This window comes from Podarcis muralis, chromosome 8 (assembly GCF_964188315.1).
Source record: "Podarcis muralis chromosome 8, rPodMur119.hap1.1, whole genome shotgun sequence".
Classification (NCBI taxonomy): Eukaryota; Metazoa; Chordata; class Lepidosauria; order Squamata; family Lacertidae; genus Podarcis; species Podarcis muralis.
In genome coordinates, this window is record NC_135662.1 from 91,101,985 (window position 1) to 91,125,037 (window position 23,053).

Here is a 23,053-nt window from a genome sequence, read left to right on the forward strand (position 1 = left end):
TCTTGTCCCACATAGAGATTTCTCAGGAGACAGATGAGGTGATCAGGCACTCCCATTTCTTTAAGAACTTGGTCCATGTAGTCCAACAAAGTCTCATGCTTTCATAGTTTGCTGTGGTCGACACAGTCAAAGGCTTTTGCATAGTCAATGAAGCAGAAGTAGATGTCTTTCTGGAACTCTCTAGCTTTCTCCATAATCCAGCACATGTTTGCAATTTGGTCTCTGGTTCCTCTGCCTCTTCTAAATCCAGCTTGCACTTCTGGGAGTTCTCGGTCCACATACTGCTTAAGCCTGCCTTGTAGAATTTTAAGCATAACCTTGCTAGCGTGTGAAATGAGTGCAATTGTGCGGTAGTTGGAGCATTCTTTGGCACTTCCGTTCTTTGGGATTGGGATGTAGACTGATCTTCTCCAATCCTCTGGCCACTGCTGAGTTTTCCAAATTTGCTGGCATATTGAGTGTAGCACCTTAACAGCATCATCTTTTAAAATTTTAAATAATTCAGCTGGAATATCATCACTTCCACTGGCCTTGTTATTAGCGATGCTTTCTAAGGCCCATTTGACTTCACTTTCCAGGATGTCTGGCTCAAGGTCAGCAACCACACTACCTGGGGTATACGAGACATCAATTTCTTTCTGGTATAGTTCCTCTGTGTATTCTTGCCACCTCTTCTTGATGTCTTCTGCTTCTGTTAGGTCCTTTCCACTTTTGTCTTTTATTATGGAAATCTTTGTACAAAATGTTCCTTTCATATCTCCAATTTTCTTGAACAGATCTCTGGTTTTTCCCATTCTATTGTTTTCCTCTATTTCTTTGCATTGCTCGTTTAAGAAGGCCTTCTTGTCTCTCCTTGCTATTTTTTGGAAATCTGCATTCAATTTCCTGTATCTTTCACTATCTCCCTCGCATTTTGCTTGCCTTCTCTCCCCCGCTATTTGTAAGGCCTCGTTGGACAGCCACTTTGCTTTCTTGCATTTCCTTTTCATTGGGATGGTTTTAGTTGCTGCCTCTTGTATAATGTTACGAGCCTCCATCCATAGTTCTTCAGGCACTCTGTCCACCAAATCTAAATCCTTAAACCTGTTCCTCACTTCCACTGTGTATTCATAAGGGATTTGACTTAGATTGTATCTTACCGGCCCAGTGGTTTTTCCTACTTTCTTCAGTTTAAGCTTGAATTTTGCTATAAGAAGCTGATGATCTGAGCCACAGTCAGCTCCAGGTCTTGTTTTTGCTGACTGTATAGAGCTTCTCCATCTTTGGCTACAGAGAATATAATGAATCTGATTTCGATGCTGCCCATCTGGTGATGTCCATGTGTAGAGTCGTCTCTTGTGTTGTTGGAAAAGAGTGTTTGTGATGACCAGCTTGTTCTCTTGACAGAACTCTATTAGCCTTTGCCCTGCTTCGTTTTGAACTCCAAGGCCAAACTTGCCAGTTGTTCCTTTTATCTCTTGACTCCCTACTTTAGCATTCCAATCCCCTATTATGAGCAGAACATCCTTCTTTGGTGTCACTTCTATAAGGTCTTGTAAGTCTTCATAGAATTGGTCAATTTCAGTTTCTTCAGCACCAGTAGTTGGTGCATAAACTTGGATTACTGTGATGTTAAAAGGTCTGCCTTGGATTCGTATCGAGATCATTCTATCATTTTTGAGATTGCATCCCAGTACAGCTTTCACCACTCTTTTGTTGACTATGAGGGCCACTCCATTTCTTTTACGGGTTTCTTGTCCACTGTAGTAGATATGATAGTCATCCGAACTGAATTCGCCCATTCCCGTCCATTTTAGTTCACTGATGCCCAAGATGTCAATATTTATTCTTGCCATCTCATTTTTGACCACATCCAACTTACCCAGGTTCATGGTTCTTACATTCCAGGTTCCTATGCAATATTTTTCTTTACAGCATTGGACTTTCCTTTCGCTTCCATGCATATCCGCAACTGAGCGTCCTTTCGGCTTTGGCCCAGCCGCTTCATCAGCTCTGGATCTACTTGTCCTTGTCCTCCGCTCTTCCCCAGTAGCATGTTGGACACCTTCTGACCTGAGGGGCTCATCTTCCAGCGTCATAACTTTTATATGCCTGTTGTCTTTGTCCATAGAGTTTTCTTGGCAGGGATACTGGAGTGGCTTGCCAGTTCCTGCTCCAGGTGGATCACGTTTGGTCAAAACTCTCCACTATGACCTGTCCATCTTGGGTGGCCCTGCACGGCATAGCTCATAGTTTCTCTGAGTTATTCAAGCCCCTTCGCCACGGCAAGGCAGTGATCCTTGAAGGAGGATTATAGGATTATAATAAGACATAAAAACACATTATTTTAGGTTAATGGGAAAAATTAGGCCACAACTTTATTGGTTACAGCATGTGAGTAATATTGCCTTAGGCATTGGATAAAACAGCAACACATGACTCCACCCCTCTCAGCAGGGAGTCATTTCGGGTTAACAACCCGTGGGAGAAGCTTGTTGATGCAAATACAACTGGAAGCTTCCCCATGATGTCACCGAAGGTCGTGCCATGGCCCTAGCCACCAGTAGGGCATTGGACAGGATCCACGACCGCCGGATTCCTTTAACAGAATACCCCAAAGAGGAGGGGTAGATGATGGCCCATACCCAATCCTCCAACACAGCACACCTATTCCAATGCCTAACCGCCAATACCAGAAAGTTGTGATGAGTTGCTACGAGGTAGACGAGAAAACCAAGAGGCTGGTTCCACATTGCCAAATGGATAAAAAAAGTCCTACCAGTCCAACCGAAGTCCATAGCAAGGTCAATACGCAAAGGAAGCTGACCAAAGAGGGAGGGAGGGAGATCCGATGCAAGCAGGAACTGACTGGGGTCAGAGAGCTGCCGTGCCTGCTTAAATGCAGCTAACCCCACCCACCAGCCGGCCCTTTTGGCCGACTGAAACGCTTGGCCGCAGCAGCAGAGGCAATCAGAAGCAGGGAGCTGGATACGCCTCCCTGCCGCTGCGGGAAGCTGCTCCCACTCACAACTCCTCCCCTCTGGGAGGAGGAGAGGCCTTGTAGAACCTGCCAAGTGGGTTACGAGATCTAGTGCAACACTTGTTTTTCCAAATAACTTACAAATACATAAATATATTCATATTTACGATTAGGGTGGCAACGTGTATGTGTGTGAGCATGCAAGTGGTTCGTATACAAAAAGGTGTGACTTTCAGAAAATGTGTGGTAGAGAGACATTGCAATTATAGACTGAATTTATTTTCAACCTTTCTATCTTGCTTCTGCCATAGAATGGTCTCAAGGTAGCTTACAATAATATAGCACAACAAAATGCAATACAATGAAATCAAAAAGAAAAGAGAGCAGATCAACTTCTAAACAAGTATAAACCAGTGATGTAAGTCCGTTAAAATATCTTACACACAGCTGAAAGCCTGAAAGAACAGTGTGCACTTTGCCTGATGCCTAAAGAATAACAGAGATGCTGCTGGTCAGAGAAGTCTAAAAAAATTATTTTGTAAAAAATTACAAACTGGAAGTGGTACTCCAGGGTCCAAGAATGTTCCTTACAGTTGCCAGAATTTCTTCTATAAATGTATGGTATTTTATTAATTGGTTTTTGGGTTACTTCTTAAATGTACAGATTTCTGTCATAGACGCTGAAATTACTGAATATTTGCTTTGATTTTATTATTCTTCCCTTGTATTTTGAATGGAGAATAAAGAAACCTATACCTAAATGCAGTAATTAGGGGGTGTTCTGTTTTAAGAAGCTAGGGACAGCACACATAGATCTTGTACGCATTTCAAAGCTTAGTTTAAATCTGATGGGAAATATGAAAGATATATAACTTTGAATTGACTGTTTCTGCACATCCCAGTGAGAATATGGAGATAATATTTTCCTCTTTGAGAAATAAAACCCTTCTCAAACTCTTTAAGGTAGAAAGTGAAGCAAGGTAGCCAAGTAAGAGTCAAAAGAGCAGTCATTTTCTACTTATTTGACAGACAAAATATTCTCTTCAAGCAGTTTTATGATTCCTACAAGGAACTTCAGTTCAAAATTCTACAGGCAAAAATTCAGCCACACACACACACACACACACACAAATTCAGCCACACACATGTTTAAAGAGTGCTAGAAGTGCCTAATGTTGTTCTCCTTTATTTGGCTAATTATTTTAAACCACGTAGTAGCCACAGAAGTGAAATAGTGATTCAAAATGGAGTTTGTGAGTTAACTGCAACCATTTGAACTTCAAGTACTTCATAATATTTGGCATTTCTGTAACACATTTCATATGTTCTGAAACCTCACACCAGCTCATTAATCCTTACTGTAGCCCTTTATGGTAGGCCAATACGATAAAAGAATTGGCAGAACATTCCCTTTAGTGAGCTGGAGGAAGACATAAAGACTAACAACAACAAAGGTAAAGGACCCCTGGACGGTTAAGTCCAGTCAAAAGCGACTGTGGGGTGTGGCACTCATCTCCCTTTCAGGCTGAGGGAGCCGGCATTTGTCCACAGACAAATTTCCAGGTCATGTGGCCAGCAGACTAAACTGCTTCTGGTGCAACGGAACACCATGACGGAAGCCAGAGCACACAGAAACTGTGTTTACCTTCCTGCCACAGTGGTACCTATTTATCTACTTGCACTTTGACGTGCTTTTGAACTGGTAGGTTAGCAGGAGCTGGGACGGAGCAACGGGAGCTCACCCTGTTGCTGGGATTCGAACTGCTGACCTTCCAATCAGCAAGCCCAAAAGGCTCAGTGGTTTAGACCACAGCGCCACCCATGTCCCTAACACTTCAGTTGCTGCATACTTTCTGCTTTTCTGCAGTTTGGGATGCAACATTTTACTGCCTGAGTCAAGCAAAGGATAAATCAGTGTTACATTGTACTACAGTGCCAGTGTTCAGATGAGTATGGTAGTTTTTTTATTGATTTCTTATTTGCATTTTTAATAAATTTATAAACAATAAACAATGTTGCTGATTTCCAGTTTGTGGCCAATGAGAGCAGGTGTCTTAACAGTTTAATACAAAGTGAGTAATTCCATTGTGTTTGACCAAACTGCGGGAAGTAGTGGAGGACAGAGGTGCCTGGTGTGCTCTGGTCCATGGGGTCACGAAGAGTCGGACACGACTAAACGACTAAACAACAACAACAACAAATTCCATTGTGTGGCATGAGTGGTTCATTCCAGGTTTAGCTGTTTTCTTTCAGTTGATTGATTGATTGGACTTTCCACAATGAGCTGTGCCCAAAGTGGCTTATAGCAGACATTCAAAACATCAAAATACAGTAAAATCAAAATAACAAAATCAACAATTTAGCAATCACAGAATAAATTCAATATTACAAAAAACAAACAAACCAATTTAGGCTTAAGTACATAAATACAAAACAAAAATGAAAGTTTACCAACAATAAAGTTTATTTATTGGTCTTTTTCTTTTATTGAAAAAGAAATGAAGTTACAAATTAGAATTCACAGAAAAAAGTCTCTAATAAGAGAAAGTAATAATATGGTTGATCATAAATCATAAAAGATCTCAACTTTTCAAATAACAAGACCAAAGGAAAAGAGGAATTTATTCTCCATACAAAATTTGTTAATTTTACCAATTGCCATTGTTTTAATAAGCCATTTTTTACCATATGGTGCTGAAGTTCATTTCCAGCATCTAGTTATATAAAGTTTTTGAAGGAACCAACAGATTCAAAATAAGGAGTCTTAAGAGTGGAAAGGATTTGCTTATATAGGCTGTTTAACAAAACAGTCCAATGTTCTAAAGTTCTTGCAGATTTTATATATGCCCCCACCCAAGGTGATGTCAGGTAACTGGCAGGTGGCATAGTTTGCTCGAAACAGCCACACATGCCAATTTCAGAGTCAGATGGGCCTAAGTAGGCCTCCAGCTTGGAAGCCCACCATAACTGCCTTAGATCTCTCTGTGTGTGTTGCTGCTGCTTGAATGGTACATTACTGTTGCCAGAAACTTTTCACACTTGGTGTGGAAGCTTGTTCATGTTTCCTTGGAAGTAAGTCCCACTCACTCCCTAGTTAAGGTTTGCAATCTAAATGTGTCTAGTGTTAAACTGACTCATTCTGTAAAATAACCTGGAGCAAAACTACTAAATAGCTTTGATACCAGCATGCTTTCTTTGTGGCTAATTGATACATATTTTAAGAAACATGTTTTCAAAATAAAGATTTATTTATTTTTTGCCTTGCAGCTGGATTGCAGAATGAGGTGGTAAGGTTCTCCCTAATTTGTATACTTGGCTTCTAGAGCATAACACTTCTCCAAGTTGTATGGCAACCTTTGTAAGGAGTTGATGTTGATGTTGATGAGGCATTTTATAATGTGACCCAAACACTTTCCAACAGGATTCCTACTACTCAGTGTCCACTAGTCTTCCCACCCTCTGAATCAAGTGCTAATAGATCAGAAAATCTCAGATAATTTTTAAATGTAATTTATCAGAATTTTAAAAGTAAAGAACAAGAAACACACAGACGAATATACAGTGCATACAGAAATTTACACATGTCTAGGACCAGGCCTTTCTTGCTTCTCTCCTGTTAACTTTTGAGTTAGTTCCTCTCTGCTAGGTCTTTCTCTTCTTCCCGTAGCTTGTATCTCTGTGACCATGGCCTTGGATGGTTTCTATCTCCATTCAGTTCTTTCCAGCTGGCTCCCTTGATCTTTGTCTGCTCCTTGGTCATAACCTCTCACACAGTTCCTTGCTTTGCTGTTCTTGACCACATAAGCTAAAAGCACACTATGTTCCACCCTGAGATTCCTCATTTAAACATTTCCCTATGCTGTCCTTGCCAACACCTTGTGCTCAACAGCTTTCCGTTTAAAAATATTGCACATTCTGTCTGCTGCGATTTTCTTCTGCTTATATTTAAAGTTCTGAAGTGCTTTTAGCCACAATATGCTTTTAATCTTATGGTTCTGTGTCCTTATAGTTTTGAGTCCCCTTGAGTAATCAGAAAATGATTTATTATCTGTAAAATTATATGTAGGTGCATGTTTTTCTAGTCATACACCCACCCACTGGTTTCATGGGTACAGGAGTTGTGGAAATATGACATATATATATATATATATAAAAAAAATGTGCCTAAACTTTCTTTTTGCATGTGTGTATTTTCATGTGGTATTTGGGACGCGGGTGGTGCTGTGGGTAAAACCTCAGCGCCTAGGACTTGCCGATCGCATGTTCGGCGGTTCGAATCCCCGCTGCGGGGTGCGCTCCCGCTGCTCAGTCCCAGCGCCTGCCAACCTAGCAGTTCGAAAGCACCCCCGGGTGCAAGTAGATAAATAGGGACCGCTTACTAGCGGGAAGGTAAACGGCGTTTCCGTGTGCGGCTCTGGTTCACCAGAGTAGCTTCGTCATGCTGGCCACGTGACCCGGAAGTGTCTGCGGACAGCGCTGGCTCCCGGCCTATAGAGTGAGATGAGCGCACAACCCTAGAGTCTGTCAAGACTGGCCCGTACGGGCAGGGGTACCTTTACCTTTTTATTTTCATGTGGTTCTTGTATTGAAGTCCATTTCATGCACAAGAGACCACAGATAGCTACTAAAAAGCACTCTTTTGTAATGTGAAAATATTATGATGCTTGGCTTAAAAACTGCTAGATTATTCTAATTTATCAATATCTTTTCATTGTAAAGGATGACAATCAGATTATGCAACATCAGTCAAAACCACCTAAGATCAAGTAAGATGGAGTTCTTTTTTAACATTCTCTATAACAGTACTTAGTGTTTATAGAATAATTTTCCTAAGAAATGCCTCAAAAGAAAGCCAGAACCAGTGGGACTTTCCTCAGCCAAGCCACTCCAGGTGATCTACTATAACCTGTCGTCCAGTGGAAAGGGTTCCAGGAAAGGGAGCAGGAGCAGGCTCCAGCAGAACTCTTCTACCCTGCCCCCCAGAGTAATATACCATCAGCTGCCCTATGAGTAGCAACCTGGTGGTGTTTTTTTTAATTTTTCACTATTGTGTTTTGTGTTCTTAAAATACATAATTGAATGTTGCTTGTTAGCTGTCTTGGTATTAATTATATCCTGAAATGCAATGTAGACATAATCATAATTTCATTAGAACGTATGGGACACTCTGAATAATTTTGTAATTTGACCTTCGTTTCTCGCTATAATCCTGCCTATGAACACTACACAGCCAACTTTACCGCCTGTGGTCTTGAACTCCCTTAAATTACTGCCCATTTGCACTTGTTTTCCCCATGTTTGGAAGCCCCTCCCTGAACATAAGGTATAAACTCTCAGTTTCCTGAGAACCCATTCATTCCACGTGGGCTCTGTCATATTTATCCCCTTAATCTTCAGTTCCAGCTAGCCAAGCATTTAGCTGGGTTTGCCTGAATTCTGCTTTTCCTCCCTTCCTGTCTTGTTTTTGTCATTTTGTTCATCTCAGATTGTAAGCTACTGCCGGCAGAGATTTTGCCTTTGCAGCTCAGTACATTGCCATATGCACTGGTGACACTGTGCAATAATTAATCATCTTTATAGCTACCATACAGGTAGCACTATGGTCTAAACCACTGAGCCTGGGACTTGCCGATCGGAAGGTTGGCGGTTAAAATCCCCGCGATGGGGTGAGCTCCCTTTGCTCGGTCCCACTTCCTGCCAACCTAGCAGTTCGAAAGCACATCAAAATGCAAGTAGATAAATAGGTACCGCTTCAGCGGGAAGGTAAAAGGCGTTTCCATGAGCTGTTCTGGTTTCGCCTGGCCACATGACCCAGTCATGCTGGCCACATGACCCAGAAAAACTGTCTGCGGACAAACGTCGACTCCCTCGGCCAGTAAAGCGAGATGAGCACTGCAACCCCAGAGTTGTTCGTGACTGGACTTAACTGTCGGGTCCTTTATAGCTACCATGTACAGTAGTTGGCTAGTATTAGCAGATTCCCTAAGTGTCCCTATTTAGAGAAGCTGTCCTGGTTTCTGATTTGATCCTGGAATGTCTCACATTTCCTTAGGGCATCCCTGTTTTCATTGGAGAAAAGTTGGAGGGTATGGAATTATCTGACCCCCAAGCAGTTTGAAGGCAATCTGGTATAGGGAAGTGTTTTTATGTTTAATGTTTTATTACGTTTTAATATATGTTGGAAGCTGCCCAGAGTGGCTGGGGCATCCCAGTAAGATGTGTGGGGTATATATAGTAAAATGATCCTTATCGAAGAGGACATCCCTATTTTCAGTGGAGAAATGTTGGAGGGTATGTATTAGTATTCCCTCTTTATAAATGAGGGGTTGGGGCTAAGAGAATGGCTAAAAGAATCTTTTTGCTTTCTGTGTTGGACTCCTTGAAATTGAATTATTTGATTAATGTAAAGTGAAAAAGTTGAGCTATGATTTCTGGAAAATGATTATTCCAGACAGCCTACTGGACAAACTCAGCTCAACTCTCAGGTGGCACATAAGAATATAGGCATCTAGGACCAGGATTTTAATGTTTTCCTGTTTTTCGAAATTAACTTATTTGCTGCAGAATCCCTTAGTATCTGGCCTGGAGCCCTGTGCATTCTGTTCTTGTTCAGCGTTAGAAAGCAGATAGGTATAATTAACTCTTGTGACTCAACAACATTCCAGAGAGAACTTCCCTCAAAAAATAAAACCAATACTTGACTACTCTGCATCCAGACAGAAGAGAGCAGATTCCAAGGCGTTAAAGCCATTGGCAAACCAGAGGTTCCTGAAACAATATCCATCCATAGCCCCCCCCCAAAAAATAATAATAATCTTGATGGGTTTGGTTTGGCAGATGCACACCCTGACCACACCAGACTCAACAGCTTCTGCATGGTCAGCATCCAGTCCACAAGCTCTGGCAAGCTACACTTTTCCTTCCTTTCTACCACCTTGTTTCCTAATAGGATTGCAAATCCCAGCCAGAGGGGAATCTGTGCACTCAACTTCTTAAAATGTATTAGCTACATAGTGGCCAAAAAATGTAGCTGCGTGGGGGAGGTGGAGAGCTCAGAAGGGCAGGAGGAAGCTCCTCTGGTCATTTTGCATATAACCTTTCCTCCACTGATCTCTCCAGAATCAACCCGGAAATAACAGCCGGTAGGCTTATGGGTCCCACAAACAACATAAACTGACATCCATCCTGACAAAATAATTCGCAAATTTGCACAGCTTGCATTCCCACTCATTACATAATCCTGGCCAGGAGCTAGTGATCTGCTTTACTACCTCTATTTCAATTGCGATTTTTCTGTTATTCCTACAAACTTCCACAACAGCAAGATACTGCATCCATGAGTGGCATGCTAGGCTTTCTACCGCTGGGGTAGATACAGAGCCAGTGCCCCAGTACCCGGAAAGGCAGGTGGCAGACCAGGGTAGTGTTCTGGAGATCTGGGGTGGGGATGTCCTGCTTCCTCACATTTCAAGCATTTCCTCCAGCAAGCATCCTAATAATAATAATAATAATAATAATAATAATAATAATAATAATAATAAATTTATATGCCACCTATCTGACTGGGCTGCTCCAGACATTCTGGACAGCTTCCAAACAAATTATAAAACCACAGTAAAACATCAAACATTAAAAACTTCCATATATAAGACTGCCTTCAAATGTCTTCAAAAAGTCAAATAATTGTTTGTTTCCTTGACATCTAATGAGAGGGGATTCCACATGGGGGGGCTTGACTACTAAGAAGGCCCTCTGCCTGATTCCCTCTCAGGGAGGAAACCGCCAGAAGGCCCTTGGAGTGTCTCAGTGTCTGGCTTGAAGGATGGGGTATTCTGGACCAAGGCCATTCTGCTCCTTTGGGTATTCTGGACCAAGGCCATTTAGGGCTTTAAAGGCCAGCACCAACACTTCCAATTGTACTCTGAGGCGAACTGGGAGCCAATGTAGATATTTTAAGACGGGTATTACATGGTCCCAGGGGCAGCTCCCAGTCACCAGTCTGGCAGCCGCATACTGGATTAGTTGTAATTTCCAAGTCACCTTCAAAGGTAGCCCCACGTAGAGCGCATTGCAGTAGTCCAAGCAGGAAATACCCAGAGCATTACCACTCTGGTGACACAGTGTGCAAGCAGGTAGGGTCTCAGCCAGTGTACCAGCTGGAGCTGGTAGACCGCTGCCGTGGACACAGAATTGACCTGTGCCTTCATGGACAGCTGTGAGTGCAAAATGACTCCCAGGCTGCACACTTGGTTCTTTATGGGCATATTTACCCCACTCAGGACTATGGAATTCCCCACACCTCCCTGCTCCTTGTCTCCCAGAACCAGTACTTATGTCTTGTTGGGATTCCACCTCAATCTCTTGACTGCCATCTACCCCACAACCGCCTCCACACACTCACACAAGACATCCACTGCCTTCACTTGTTTCGATTTAAATGAGAGGTACAGCTGGGTTTCATCTGGTGAACACCCAGCCCAAACCCCCTATTGACCTCTCCTAGCAGTTTCCTATAGATGTTAAAAAGCATGGAAGAGGAGTCAGAGCCCTGAGGCACCCCTCAAGTCCAGGGATCTGAACACTCACCTCACCCAACAGTACTTTATGGACATTGCTGAGGAGGAATGAGTGGGTTCACTGCATAGCAGTGCCCCCAACTCCCAGACGACCTAGAAGATCCAGGAGGATACCATGGTCAGTATCAAAAGCTGCTGAGAGATCCAGCAGAACTAGGAAACTGCTTTCATCTCTGGCCCTGTCCCTGTCCCACTGGAAGTCATCAGCCAGTGCAACCAGGGTGGTTTCAGACCCATGATGTGTTGATTGCAAGTGGTCCAAATGATCCACATCCTCCAAGCGTGCCTGGAGTTCTTCTGCGACCACCCGCTCAATCACCTTGTCCACAAATGGAAGATTTGAGATAGTGCAATGAGAGAAACCTGGTTGACAAGCAGCAGCAAGAACAGAGCCAGCTACCATGTCCAACCAGGTCAATTCCTCCATACACAATCAGTGGCACTGGTCTTATGAATCATTAACCTGGCATTGCACAGCACTACTTTAAGGGCATGTGGGACACCCTTGTTGATACTCTTTTTCCAGCTGTGCATTTTCTTCTGGAATCTGTTCTAAGGCTCTCATCAAATAGTCTTTGAAACTTGCTGAGACCATCTATTGCGGGAGCTTACTTAAAGGTAATGCACTTGGTTGCTTTCATGTCAACTTGAAGAATTAATGAACTTGATGCTCTTTGGTTAGAAAGGAGCTGCATCTTCCACTTAATATACTGATAATTCTGGGGACTGATCAATCCTCCATTCTTGAAAATGAGTATGCAATTCCACTCCAAAAGGCTTGGACCATTGCTTTAGGAGGATCCATGCTCAATTCCTGGATGATCCATTTCCTCCCAAGGATCATCATTGACATTCATGTTTGACATAACAAAATAAAAAATAAAAAATTCCTTCCAGTAGCACCTTAGAGACCAACTAAGTTTGTTATTGGTATGAGCTTTTGTGTGCATGCACACGAATCTGAATAGTATCTGAAGAAGTGTGCATGCACATGAAAGCTCATACCAAAAACAAACTTGGTCTCTAAGGTGCTACTGAAAGGAATTTTTTTCCTCCAACTACGGCAGACCAACACGGCTACCTACCTTTAACTAAATGTTTGACATAGTTCACATGGGCCCTTGTTCAGAGGGAAGGAGTTGGGAAAGTCTTGGGAAGCAATCAGGATACAACAGTGGTATATTCACATAAACTAAAATGCTGGTGTTTTTTTTAAAGGCATGACTGGTACCAAACAGAATCTCATGTAATTGTAACTATTATGATCAAAAATGCAAAGAAGGATGATGTAAACATACAGTTTTCAGAAAAAGAGGTAAGATATGCATAAAATTCAAACTGAAATCAAGGCACCCTTAGGTTATAAATGTAGTTCTTTTCAAAGTCATTTCTTTGAGTTCAGTGTAACTTCCAAGAGAGTGTGTGCTTATTACAGCCCAAGATAAAATCAGCAGCTTTATGCTTGGATGGGAAAAAGTGAGGCTTTGGGAAATGTTGGTGCAGGTATTATCTAATATTTATATTCTCTGTATTGTTCTGTCGTGCTGTTCACTAAATCCTAACTTTAATTATTGGGACCCCCCGGGTTTGGTTAATTATATTGCAAGTATTCTTGTTTTATCATTTACATATTTTAGACAATAGAATCAAAAATTCAGTGAGTTGCTGCTTTATATTCACACATCTTGCTGGGTATGGAAATGTGTGAAGCATAAAGCAAAAGAAGAAGCTGTGTCTCTTTTGTCCATTTAATTATTTATGGCTTTTGGTAACTTTCTACAGTTAATGCAATTCTTTACCTAAAGAATGCACATCAAACTGACATAACAGGCTTTCTGAGTACCTACTTGATGACTAAGAACATTAATCTTCTGTTTATGTTCTAGCACACTTTGAATTATCTGTTGAATAATTCAATATAAATTGCTGTTTGAAATTCCTCTCTTATACTCGACACAGATTAGATGTTCCCAATGAAAGGTCTTTGCCTTCATTTCCTGGGAAATGACAGAAACACTAGGAGGCCTTTTCCTTGTGTTTACTACTGATTATGTTTCGTATTATTAACAGCTAGATGTATTCGTGAGGCTTTCGTCAGAGGAAGACTACAACTTAAAGCTTCATTTTCTTCATTCCATAGTTCCAGAACAAAGTACATTCAAAGTTCTTTCAACCAAGGTAATCTTTTAAAGAACAAATTATTTTGTTAGATACTTGTCGCCAGGGTGGATTTGATGACGATTTAAATCACTAGTCAGTAATACTTGATTTAAATCATATTTTTAACAGAAAGGCTCATTCTTGCTGGTATAATCTTAATATTTACAACCAGATGAAGGTTTCATTTTTGGAATAATAACTTTTTAGAGTAGTTTTTACAGTTATATAAAAAATAGCTGATTCAGTTATACTATTAGAAATACGTAGACCGATAATTATGAAATTATTGTGAGGTTTAATAAGTTAACTGTTTATATTTGGACAACATTTCTGCTGTACTTTATTGGAAGGAGAAAAATAAATAAATAATCATTTCCTTAATAACAATTTAAACAATTTATTTAACTAAAACAATAACGTTATAGCATATGTATCCATGTTTGTTAACTGATGTGGTTAGAGACTCTTGTTTGGATGATGTCAGGCGAGCCCTGGGAACTAGTGTGAACTCTTTATTAGTTGACAGGCAAGCACTTCAAGGTCTCGCCAAGTTACTATTTCCACCACCCCCACCACCCTCTTTGGGATTTGCTTCTACGTTCAGGTGCCTATTCTGTACAGTTAAGTGTTAGTGCAGTTGTTGGAACCCAGTGGGATTGGGAAGAGGTTGCCAGCCCTGAAGTGCCTTCAGCACTTGCCTCAAGTCTGAATTGCACAGATATGCAACTGACTTACACAATTATTACACAAAGATTCCAAGACTTGTGGAGTATTCTGCTCACAAGGTTGCATTTTCATCTTTACTGCTTCACACTTAGCTACTTGTGCAAATCTATTCCACTCCAAACCATCTATTCATTGAAGAGGTAAGGGGTTGATTCTGTGTGTATAAATTTGCAAAGGAACAATGGAATAAGGTTTCTTCCTCAACGCTGTATGTTTATTTTATAACATTTTTCCTCTGAAGACACAAATTCACACTTTTGATAACAGCAAAAACAAGCATCTGTGATAATATCTTCTTGTTAGAAAAACTGCCCCAAATAATCTTACAGAAACCTCTGGAAGAGTATGACATTATGAATAGATTAATGGAATTCATTTACCAAAATAATTAAACATTGCATATAAAGCCTCATGCTACATAATTAAAAACAAACCCTTATTTCCTGATGAATAGCCTTTGGACTATTATGTAATTTAAACAGAAAACAATATTTAGAAAGATTTTTCCTTCAAAAGCATTTTTTTTAAAAAAATCCAATTTAAAATTTAAAAAATCAATGTTTTTAAGAAATCATTTATTTTTATCCTCCCTGCTTGTCACTTACTCATATTTGTAACATGCGTTTTTACCCCCTCCCCCCAAGAAAAATCTTGGGTGGTTAAGAAAAGTAGTTTGTGTGCATGCTTCTGCAAATGACTTAGGCTGCAGTCCTAAGTATGTTTACCTAGCAGTAACCCCACTGAACACAACATAGTTTTGTTGTCATCATTTAGTTGTGTCCGACTCTTCGTGACCCCTGGACCAGAGCACGCCAGGCACTCCTGTCTTCCACTGCCTCCTGCAATTTGGTCAAACTCATGCTGGTAGCTTCAAAAACACTGTCCAGCCATCTCGTCCTCTGTCATCCCCTCCTCCTTGTGCCCTCAATCTTTCCCAACATCAGGGTATTTTCCAGGGAGTCTTCTCATGAGGTGGCCAAAGTCTTGGAGCCTCACCTTCAGGATCTGTCCTTCCAGTGAGCACTCAGCACTGATTTCCTTAAGAATGGAGAGGTTTGATCTTCTTGCAGTCCATGGGACTCTCAAGAGTCTCCTCCAGCACAATAATTCAAAAGCATCAATTCTTCGGCGGTCAGCCTTCTTTATGGTCCAGCTCTCACTTCCATACATCACTACTGGGAAAACCATAGCTTTTACTATACGGACCTTTGTTGGCAAGGTGATGTCTCTGCTTTTTAAGATGCTATCTAGGTTTGAAATTGCTTTTCTCCCAAGAAGCAGGCGTCTTTTAATTCCGTGACTGCTGTCACCATCTGCAGTGATCATGGAATAAAATAAGAAATAAAAGAAATAAAATCTCTCACTGCCTCCATTTCTTCCCCTTCTATTTGCCAGGAGGTGATGGGACCAGTGGCCATGATCTTCGTTTTTTTGATGCTGAGCTTCAGACCATATTTTGCGCTCTCCTCTTTCACCCTCATTAAAAGGTTCTTTAATTCCTCCTCACTTTCTGCCATCAAGGTTGTGTCATCTGCATATCTGAGGTTGTTAATATTTCTTCCGGCAATCTTAATTCCGGCTAGGGATTCATCCAGCCCAGCCTTTCGCATGACGAATTCTGCATATAAGTTAAATAAGCAGGGAGACAGTATACAGCCTTCTCTTGCCCCTTTCCCAATTTTGAACCAATCAATTGTTCCATATCCAGTTCTAACGATAGCTTCTTGTCCCACATAGAGATTTCTCAGGAGAAATAGCTTACTTTTGAGTAAATATGCATAGGATGGTGCAGCTTTAATAAAATCAGTTTGTTTTCAGCTAAAACTTGGAAATTCAGAATGGTGGGTCAATTTCTGTACTAAATATGCAGTTATTGTAGAATGCATTCTCCCCTGCTGATATCTGAACTAATCAGTCATGTCAAATGATATAGAGGTTAGCATTAATCTTTTTTTAGGGCTGAACAATGAAATTCAGAGTCCCCAACACAATGAGTTGCTGAATCCTGTTTTATGACAGATTTCTTTAAGATTAGTTGACTACTTAAAAACAAGAAAAAGAAATGATGTTTCATTATTCAGATCTTGCAGGTAGAAATTGGTGGCTGCCTTGTGGATCCTGGATAAAGTTATGAATGCAACCTAGGATTGGAGGAAGGCACAGAGGTTAAGCTATTGGTACCAGTTTTAAAAGAATGGTTTATTTCACTTATTCAAGAGCTCTCAATCATACAACCTATTCACACATGTTCTGCAGGGAAATAGCTACTAAAGATAGTTGCTCTGTCTAATTAGAAAGCCAGCCTAGTAGCTCAAAGGGTGCTGGCCAAAACTTCATGCTGCTCCTTCAGCCCAAAGTTCTTACATTTTTCTTATTAAGCACAATCTTCCTTGCAAATATTCATTGAATTACACAGCCTTAAACTGGCAGGTTATGCTTAAAATTCTACAAGGAAGGCTCAAGCAGTATGTGGACCGAGAACTCCCAGAAGTACAAGCTGGATTTAGAAGAGGCAGAGGAACCAGAGACCAAATTGCAAACATGCGCTGGATTATGGAGAAAGCTAGAGAGTTCCAGAAAGACATCTACTTCTGCTTCATTGACTGTGCAAAAGCCTTTGACTGTGTCGACCACAGCAAACTATGGCAAGTTCTTAGAGAAATGGGAGTGCCTGATCACCTCATCTGTCTCCTGAGAAATCTCTATGTGGGATAAGAAGCTACAGTTAGAACTGGATATGGAACAACTGATTGGTTCAAAATTGGGAAAGGAGTACGACAAGGCTGTATATTGTCTCCCTGCTTATTTAATTTATATGCAGAATTCATCATGCGAAAGGCTGGGCTGGATGAATCCCTAGCCGGAATTAAGATTGCCGGAAGAAATATCAACAACCTCAGATATGCAGGTGACACAACCTTGATGGCAGAAAGTGAGGAGGAATTAAAGAACTTCTTAAAGAGGGTGAAAGAGGAGAGCGCAAAATATGGTCTGAAGCTCAACTTTTAAAAAAACGAAGATCATGGCCACTGGTCCCATCACCTCCTGGCAAATAGAAGGGGAAGAAATGGAGGCAGTGAGAGATTTTACTTTCTTGGGCTCCATGATCACTGCAGATGGTGACAGCAGTCACGAAATTAAAAGACGCCTGCTTCTTGGGAGAAAAGCAATGGCAAACCTAGACAGCATCTTAAAAAGCAGAGACATCACCTTGCCAACAAAGGTCCGTATAGTAAAAGCTATGGTTTTCCCAGTAGTGATGTATGGAAGTGAGTGCTGGACCATAAAGAAGGCTGATCGCCAAAGAATTGATGCTTTTGAATTATGGTGCTGGAGGAGACTCTTGAGAGTCCCATGGACTGCAAGAAGATCAAACCTCTCCATTCTTAAGGAAATCAGTGCTGAGTGCTCACTGGAAGGACAGATCGTGAAGCTGAGGCTCCAAGACTTTGGCCACCTCATGAGAAGAGAAGACTCCTAGGAAAAGACCCTGATGTTGGGAAAGATGGAGGGCACAAGGAGAAGGGGACGACAGAGGACGAAATGGTTGGATAGTGTCTTCGAAGCTACCAGCATGAGTTTGACCAGACTGCGGGAGGCAGTGGAAGACAGAAGTGCCTGGCGTGCTCTGGTCCATGGGGTCACGAAGAGTCGGACACGACTAAACGACTAAACAACAACAAACTGGCAGGTTCACTGCACTCAGATTATAAAGCCTTTCCTTGCCTTTGGACTAACAAGAGTGCCTCTAAGCAAATGGGCACAACTATTCTAAAATGTGACATTATTTTAAAATCTGTTATTTTAAGTCCTGTCTATTTAGGATAGCCCTGAATAACCATTTTTCTTTGGTAATCTTGCTTAGACCTTACATTCATATAAAATACACCATCCATGCTATTTTGAATTATTATGTTACAAATAGCAATATTAAAAATAAACATGAATACATTCACAAACTTTTCAGACTTATTTTGTGAAATAATATCTGACTTAATATGATGCATGACAATACTAGCTTGAGTTTTATGGCTGGGTAATAAGGCAAAAGTGAGAAGTAAGACCGACAACCCCTAGCTCGTAGCAGGAACAATCCTATTCAGGGCTCCATCCCATCAGCTTTCCTGCAGGATACTATGACAGGAAACTCAGCTGTGCAGTTGATCCATCAGTTGAATTGCTGCCCATCGGATTTCTGTGCCACTGAAACAATTGTGCTGTCGGTGACGGAGCTGGATTAAGGAACTCTCACAAACTGCAAACGGGGAATGCAACTCTATCCAGAACTGGTTGAACACCAGCTCTCATACACTAGGAATGATGTTACTTGTGCAACCTGTGTCTTGTTGGAGTTGAGCTTCAGTTTTCTGGTCTTCATGGTACTGCATTACTCCCCCCCCCCCGCTTGCCCCCCATAAGGCAGAGAGCTTTAAACTGTTTTTGAGCCGGGTCTGCTTGGGTTACCTGGTGCAAAAGGAGCTTTTAAGTGCTCTGTTTGTTTGATGGGCAAGGCCTGCTTGGCTCTGGCAGTGATGTCACCCGCTAGATGTTGGGTGGCTCCAAGGGTTTCAGTATACAGTACACAGTTTTCATTTATGCATAAGATGTGGGATTACCATGCGCTCATGTGCATGTGGGAGGGGGAAGAGAAGAATAGGATTCATTTACAATGCAGTAGGAGCTCTGCTGTGCTTTGATAAAGGGTTTGGCGAACACCCTGGTCTGCTTACTGTGGTTGTTGTTTGGGGTAGAAATGTGAAGACTTGGCATAGCACAGGCCATGGAAAAAATATACAAGATATACTTTAAATGCATGGTGCATTACCAATGAATGCAACTACAGTGGTGCCTCGCAAGACGAAAATAATCCGTTCCGCGATTCTCTTCATCTAGCGGATTTTTCGTCTTGCGAAGCAACCCGGTTAGCGGATTAGCGCTATTAGCGGTTTAGCGGCTTAGCGGCTATTAAAGGCTTAGCGGCTTAGCTGCTAAAAGGCTCTTAGCGGCTTAGAAAAAGGGGGGGAGCGGGGGGGAAATCACAAGACTAGCAAGACATTTCGTCTTGCGAAGCAAGCCCATAGGGAAAATCGTCTTGCGAAGCAACTCAAAAACTGAAAACCCTTTCGTCTAGCGGGTTTTCCGTCTTGCGAGGCATTCGTCTTGCGGGGCACCACTGTAATTCAATTTGCACCAAGATGTCTCACAAATAGCATATTTGTGGTGTAGAGAGCCAGTGTGGTGGAGTGGTTAAGAGCGGTAGTCTCGTAATCTGGGGAACCGGGTTCGCGTCTCCGCTCCTCCACATGCAGCTGCTGGGTGACCTTGGGCTAGTCACACTTCTTTGAAGTCTCTCAGCCCCACTCACCTCACAGAGTGTTTGTTGTGGGGGAGGAAGGGAAAGGAGAATGTTAGCCGCTTTGAGACTTCTTCGGGTAGTGATAAAGCGGGATATCAAATCCAAACTCTTCTTCTATTTTGCATACATTCATACACTAATATAGCATAGCTAAATTTGCCAAATGCAGCTGTGTTAGATCATGTTTGTCAATTCACTGAATTTGGTTTTGAAGTTCTGGAAATTTGCTGACAGATCTTTAAAACTCACAGTTATTGGTTTCTTCTGGAACCTTAGTAGTTATGTGAAATTGTCACTTTCACTAGAGGGTGCTAAAATAATTGTTTCAGGCTCATTGGGTTCAGTTTTTAATAGTGGCTTGGGGGGAGGGAAGCAATGAATAAATACCTTGGCTTGGCTTAGTACTTCATTTTAAACCATTAACTTTCCACCATTATTATTGTTCATAGTTTATACTCTAATGCATATTTCAAGAGTATTCTAATCTAGGAATAGGAATTCAATACCTCTTTTACTCCTGAAAGTGTTGCAAACACATTTAAAAAGGGATGAATGCAGCATTAAATAAGCACTGGAAGTTTAGAAAGGTTCAAACTGCTATTTCAGGAGTTTTGACTTAAGACTTAAAAAGCAGTCCTAACCATGGCTACTCAGAAGTAAATCCTTTTGAATTCAGTGTGGCTTACTGCCAGGTAAGTAGAATTAGGCTTGCACCCTAAACAGTTGTGTAACCTTTTTTAGATTTCTCAGCAGCTTTTAGTATTGTTGACCATGGTATCTGGATAGGTTGTCTTGAGTGGGATGTTGGGAGGCCCTTCTTTGTGGTGGTTTTGCTCCTTAGACTGTCAGCTCCAGAAGGTGGTGCTGGGGGCTTATTGCTTTGGCAGCAGTTAATGCCTTTTGGTTCTGCAAGGGGCAGTTTTATCCCGGGGTGTGCTTTCCCTACAATTGATGGATTTCTCTCTCTCTCTCTCTCTCTCTGGTGTCATAAAGATATAAACATTACTCTCTTTGGTCTGCTTAAATTAGTATATTAAACAATGTAAGGTAAGTTAGCACTATTTAGTTGGCGTACCTTAAAATATTGAAAAGTATGAAATATAGATAATTTTCAAGTAAAATTTTACATCTGTTTAACAGTAAGGGCAACTTTTGAGGGTGAAATCCTGTGATGGGGGGGTTGGGGTGTCCCCTGGACTGTGGGGTGTTGCTGATCCGCGTTTCAGCTTACGGTAGATCTGTCCTTAAAATTGTGTTTTCCTGTTGTAGCCGTCGACAGCCCTGCTGTTCTCACCACTCCACCAGTAGCAACAAAAGGGATTATGTATGGATTCACTGAATCCAAAGTTTGATAAGAGTGACTATAAATATTAAATAAATAAATCAGATATCACACTGCAGCCAAGTTAGGTTTCCTTAATCATAGTTTGTTGGAATTGAGCTGGTAGCCGCACACCGTAGGAGTGAGATGCAGACACACATAACCTCACTGCCTTAATTTTCCTCTTAGATGACTTCCACCCCCACCCCACCCCCGTTGGGACTAAAACTGTGGAAAACACTAGCCTTAGTCTTACTTGGAAGCTAGAACAGGTGTGTACTTGATAGTTTGGAATCCCCTGGTTTAGGGTTAGGGTCAAACAGGAACTGTAAAATAAATATGTAACAAGGAGAACTAGATAAAATCTATTTGTATAGTAATATACATGTTTTTGTATTGTGATTTTGTGTTGTGAGACACCCTGAGGTCTGTGGGTATAGGGTGGTATACAATTGTTGTTATTAATGTACATACATATACTTATTTTCCCCCAAGAAATAGCATTTTTGTAAAAGTAGAAGCCTATTTTAATCTATTTCTGTTTAGTTCAATGTTTAAAGTAGGAGTTTTGATTCATGACAGGATATTCAAACAGCTTGCTATAAGATGACTCTAGGGTGAGCATTTACAAAGGTGCCGTTGTTCTTAGGGCTACAGGGATCCCTGGGTTATCCTGGGTTTGAATAGAGCTGAGATTACTCTGCCAAAATTACTCTGCCAAAATGAGTAAGTTTATTCATAAAATTGAACAAGCTGGACTTCAAGTCATATGGCAGACTGCTAACACTGATCTTGGAAGTAAATTATATGTTTGTAATTGTAAAATGAGTGCTGTGATATTTAGTGTGAAACTTAAAATACGCTTGTAACAGGTGTGAGTAGAGATCATGATGATATCTCTTCTTTGGCTGATTATGAAAGTGCATAATATAAAATTATCCCAAAACAGAGGGATGAAACCAATATTCTGTATAACTTTAGAATGTATAGTATGTTTAAAAGTCCATGCCTCTCTGCTGAATCATAAAGGTAAAGGTAAAGGTACCCCTGCCCGTACGGGCCAGTCTTGCCAGACTCTAGGGTTGTGCGCTCATCTCACTCTAGAGGCCGGGAGCCAGCGCTGTCCGGAGACACTTCCGGGTCACGTGGCCAGCGTGACAAGCTGCATCTGGCGAGCCAGCGCAGCACACGGAACGCCGTTTACCTTCCCACTGGTAAGCGGTCCCTATTTATCTACTTGCACCCGAAGGTGCTTTCGAACTGCTAGGTTGGCAGGCGCTGGGACCGAACTACGGGAGCGCACCCCGCCGCGGGGATTCGAACCGCCGACCATGTGATCGGCAAGTCCTAGGTGCTGAGGTTTTACCCACAGCGCCACCCGCGTCCCCTGCTGAATCATAGTCTGTCCCATTTGTTTTAAATGATACACAGGGTTTTGTTTTGTTTTTACATGTGCATAATCATTATTTAATTGTGTTGCTTGATTTGTCAAGCATGCCTTTTTTTAGTCAGTCAAAATATGTTTAATCAGTGGAGATTAGTCCATAATTTCTACAGGTAAAATTTCAAGCACATTTTTATAAAGTTTACCCAAAAATCTCAAAGTCACATTCTTTCATGTCCTCCACATACTCATTTCTTTCCTTCAGCTTAGAGAGACTCCTAGAGATTTTCCTGCCAACCAGCTGCCTGCACCACTCAACCAATTCTAATTCAAAAATATTGTTGTCGCCAGGAGGTCCCTCCCATCTATTACCAGACAGAAAAACCATGTGATAAATTATATTTCACTAGAACGGCAGACTTCTTTACCTTAGTGTTGCAGATTCTCCCTCCATCCTGTTTGTAGGTCTGCTGGTATTGTAGACCTTTCAGAATCCTACCACTGTTCTGAGCATGTTCAGAGTGCTTCCTTGCAAGCCACACTAACCTAGAGCTTGTAGCATGTTCTAAGC

At 41.5% G+C, this 23,053-nt stretch overlaps 1 protein-coding gene across 2 annotated transcripts in view; it reads left to right on the plus strand.

Moving 5' to 3' along the window:
- Positions 1-23,053, plus strand: part of SUGT1 (SGT1 assembly cochaperone of MIS12 kinetochore complex) — a 47,468-nt gene that overhangs the window by 14,344 nt on the left and 10,071 nt on the right. For both annotated transcript variants that reach the window (XM_028738444.2, XM_028738445.2), the window contains 4 exons: positions 6,227-6,246; positions 7,679-7,725; positions 12,754-12,850; positions 13,606-13,713. In XM_028738444.2, coding sequence (XP_028594277.2) covers positions 6,227-6,246; positions 7,679-7,725; positions 12,754-12,850; positions 13,606-13,713 — 272 coding nt within the window. The remainder of the gene's footprint in view (positions 1-6,226; positions 6,247-7,678; positions 7,726-12,753; positions 12,851-13,605; positions 13,714-23,053) is intronic.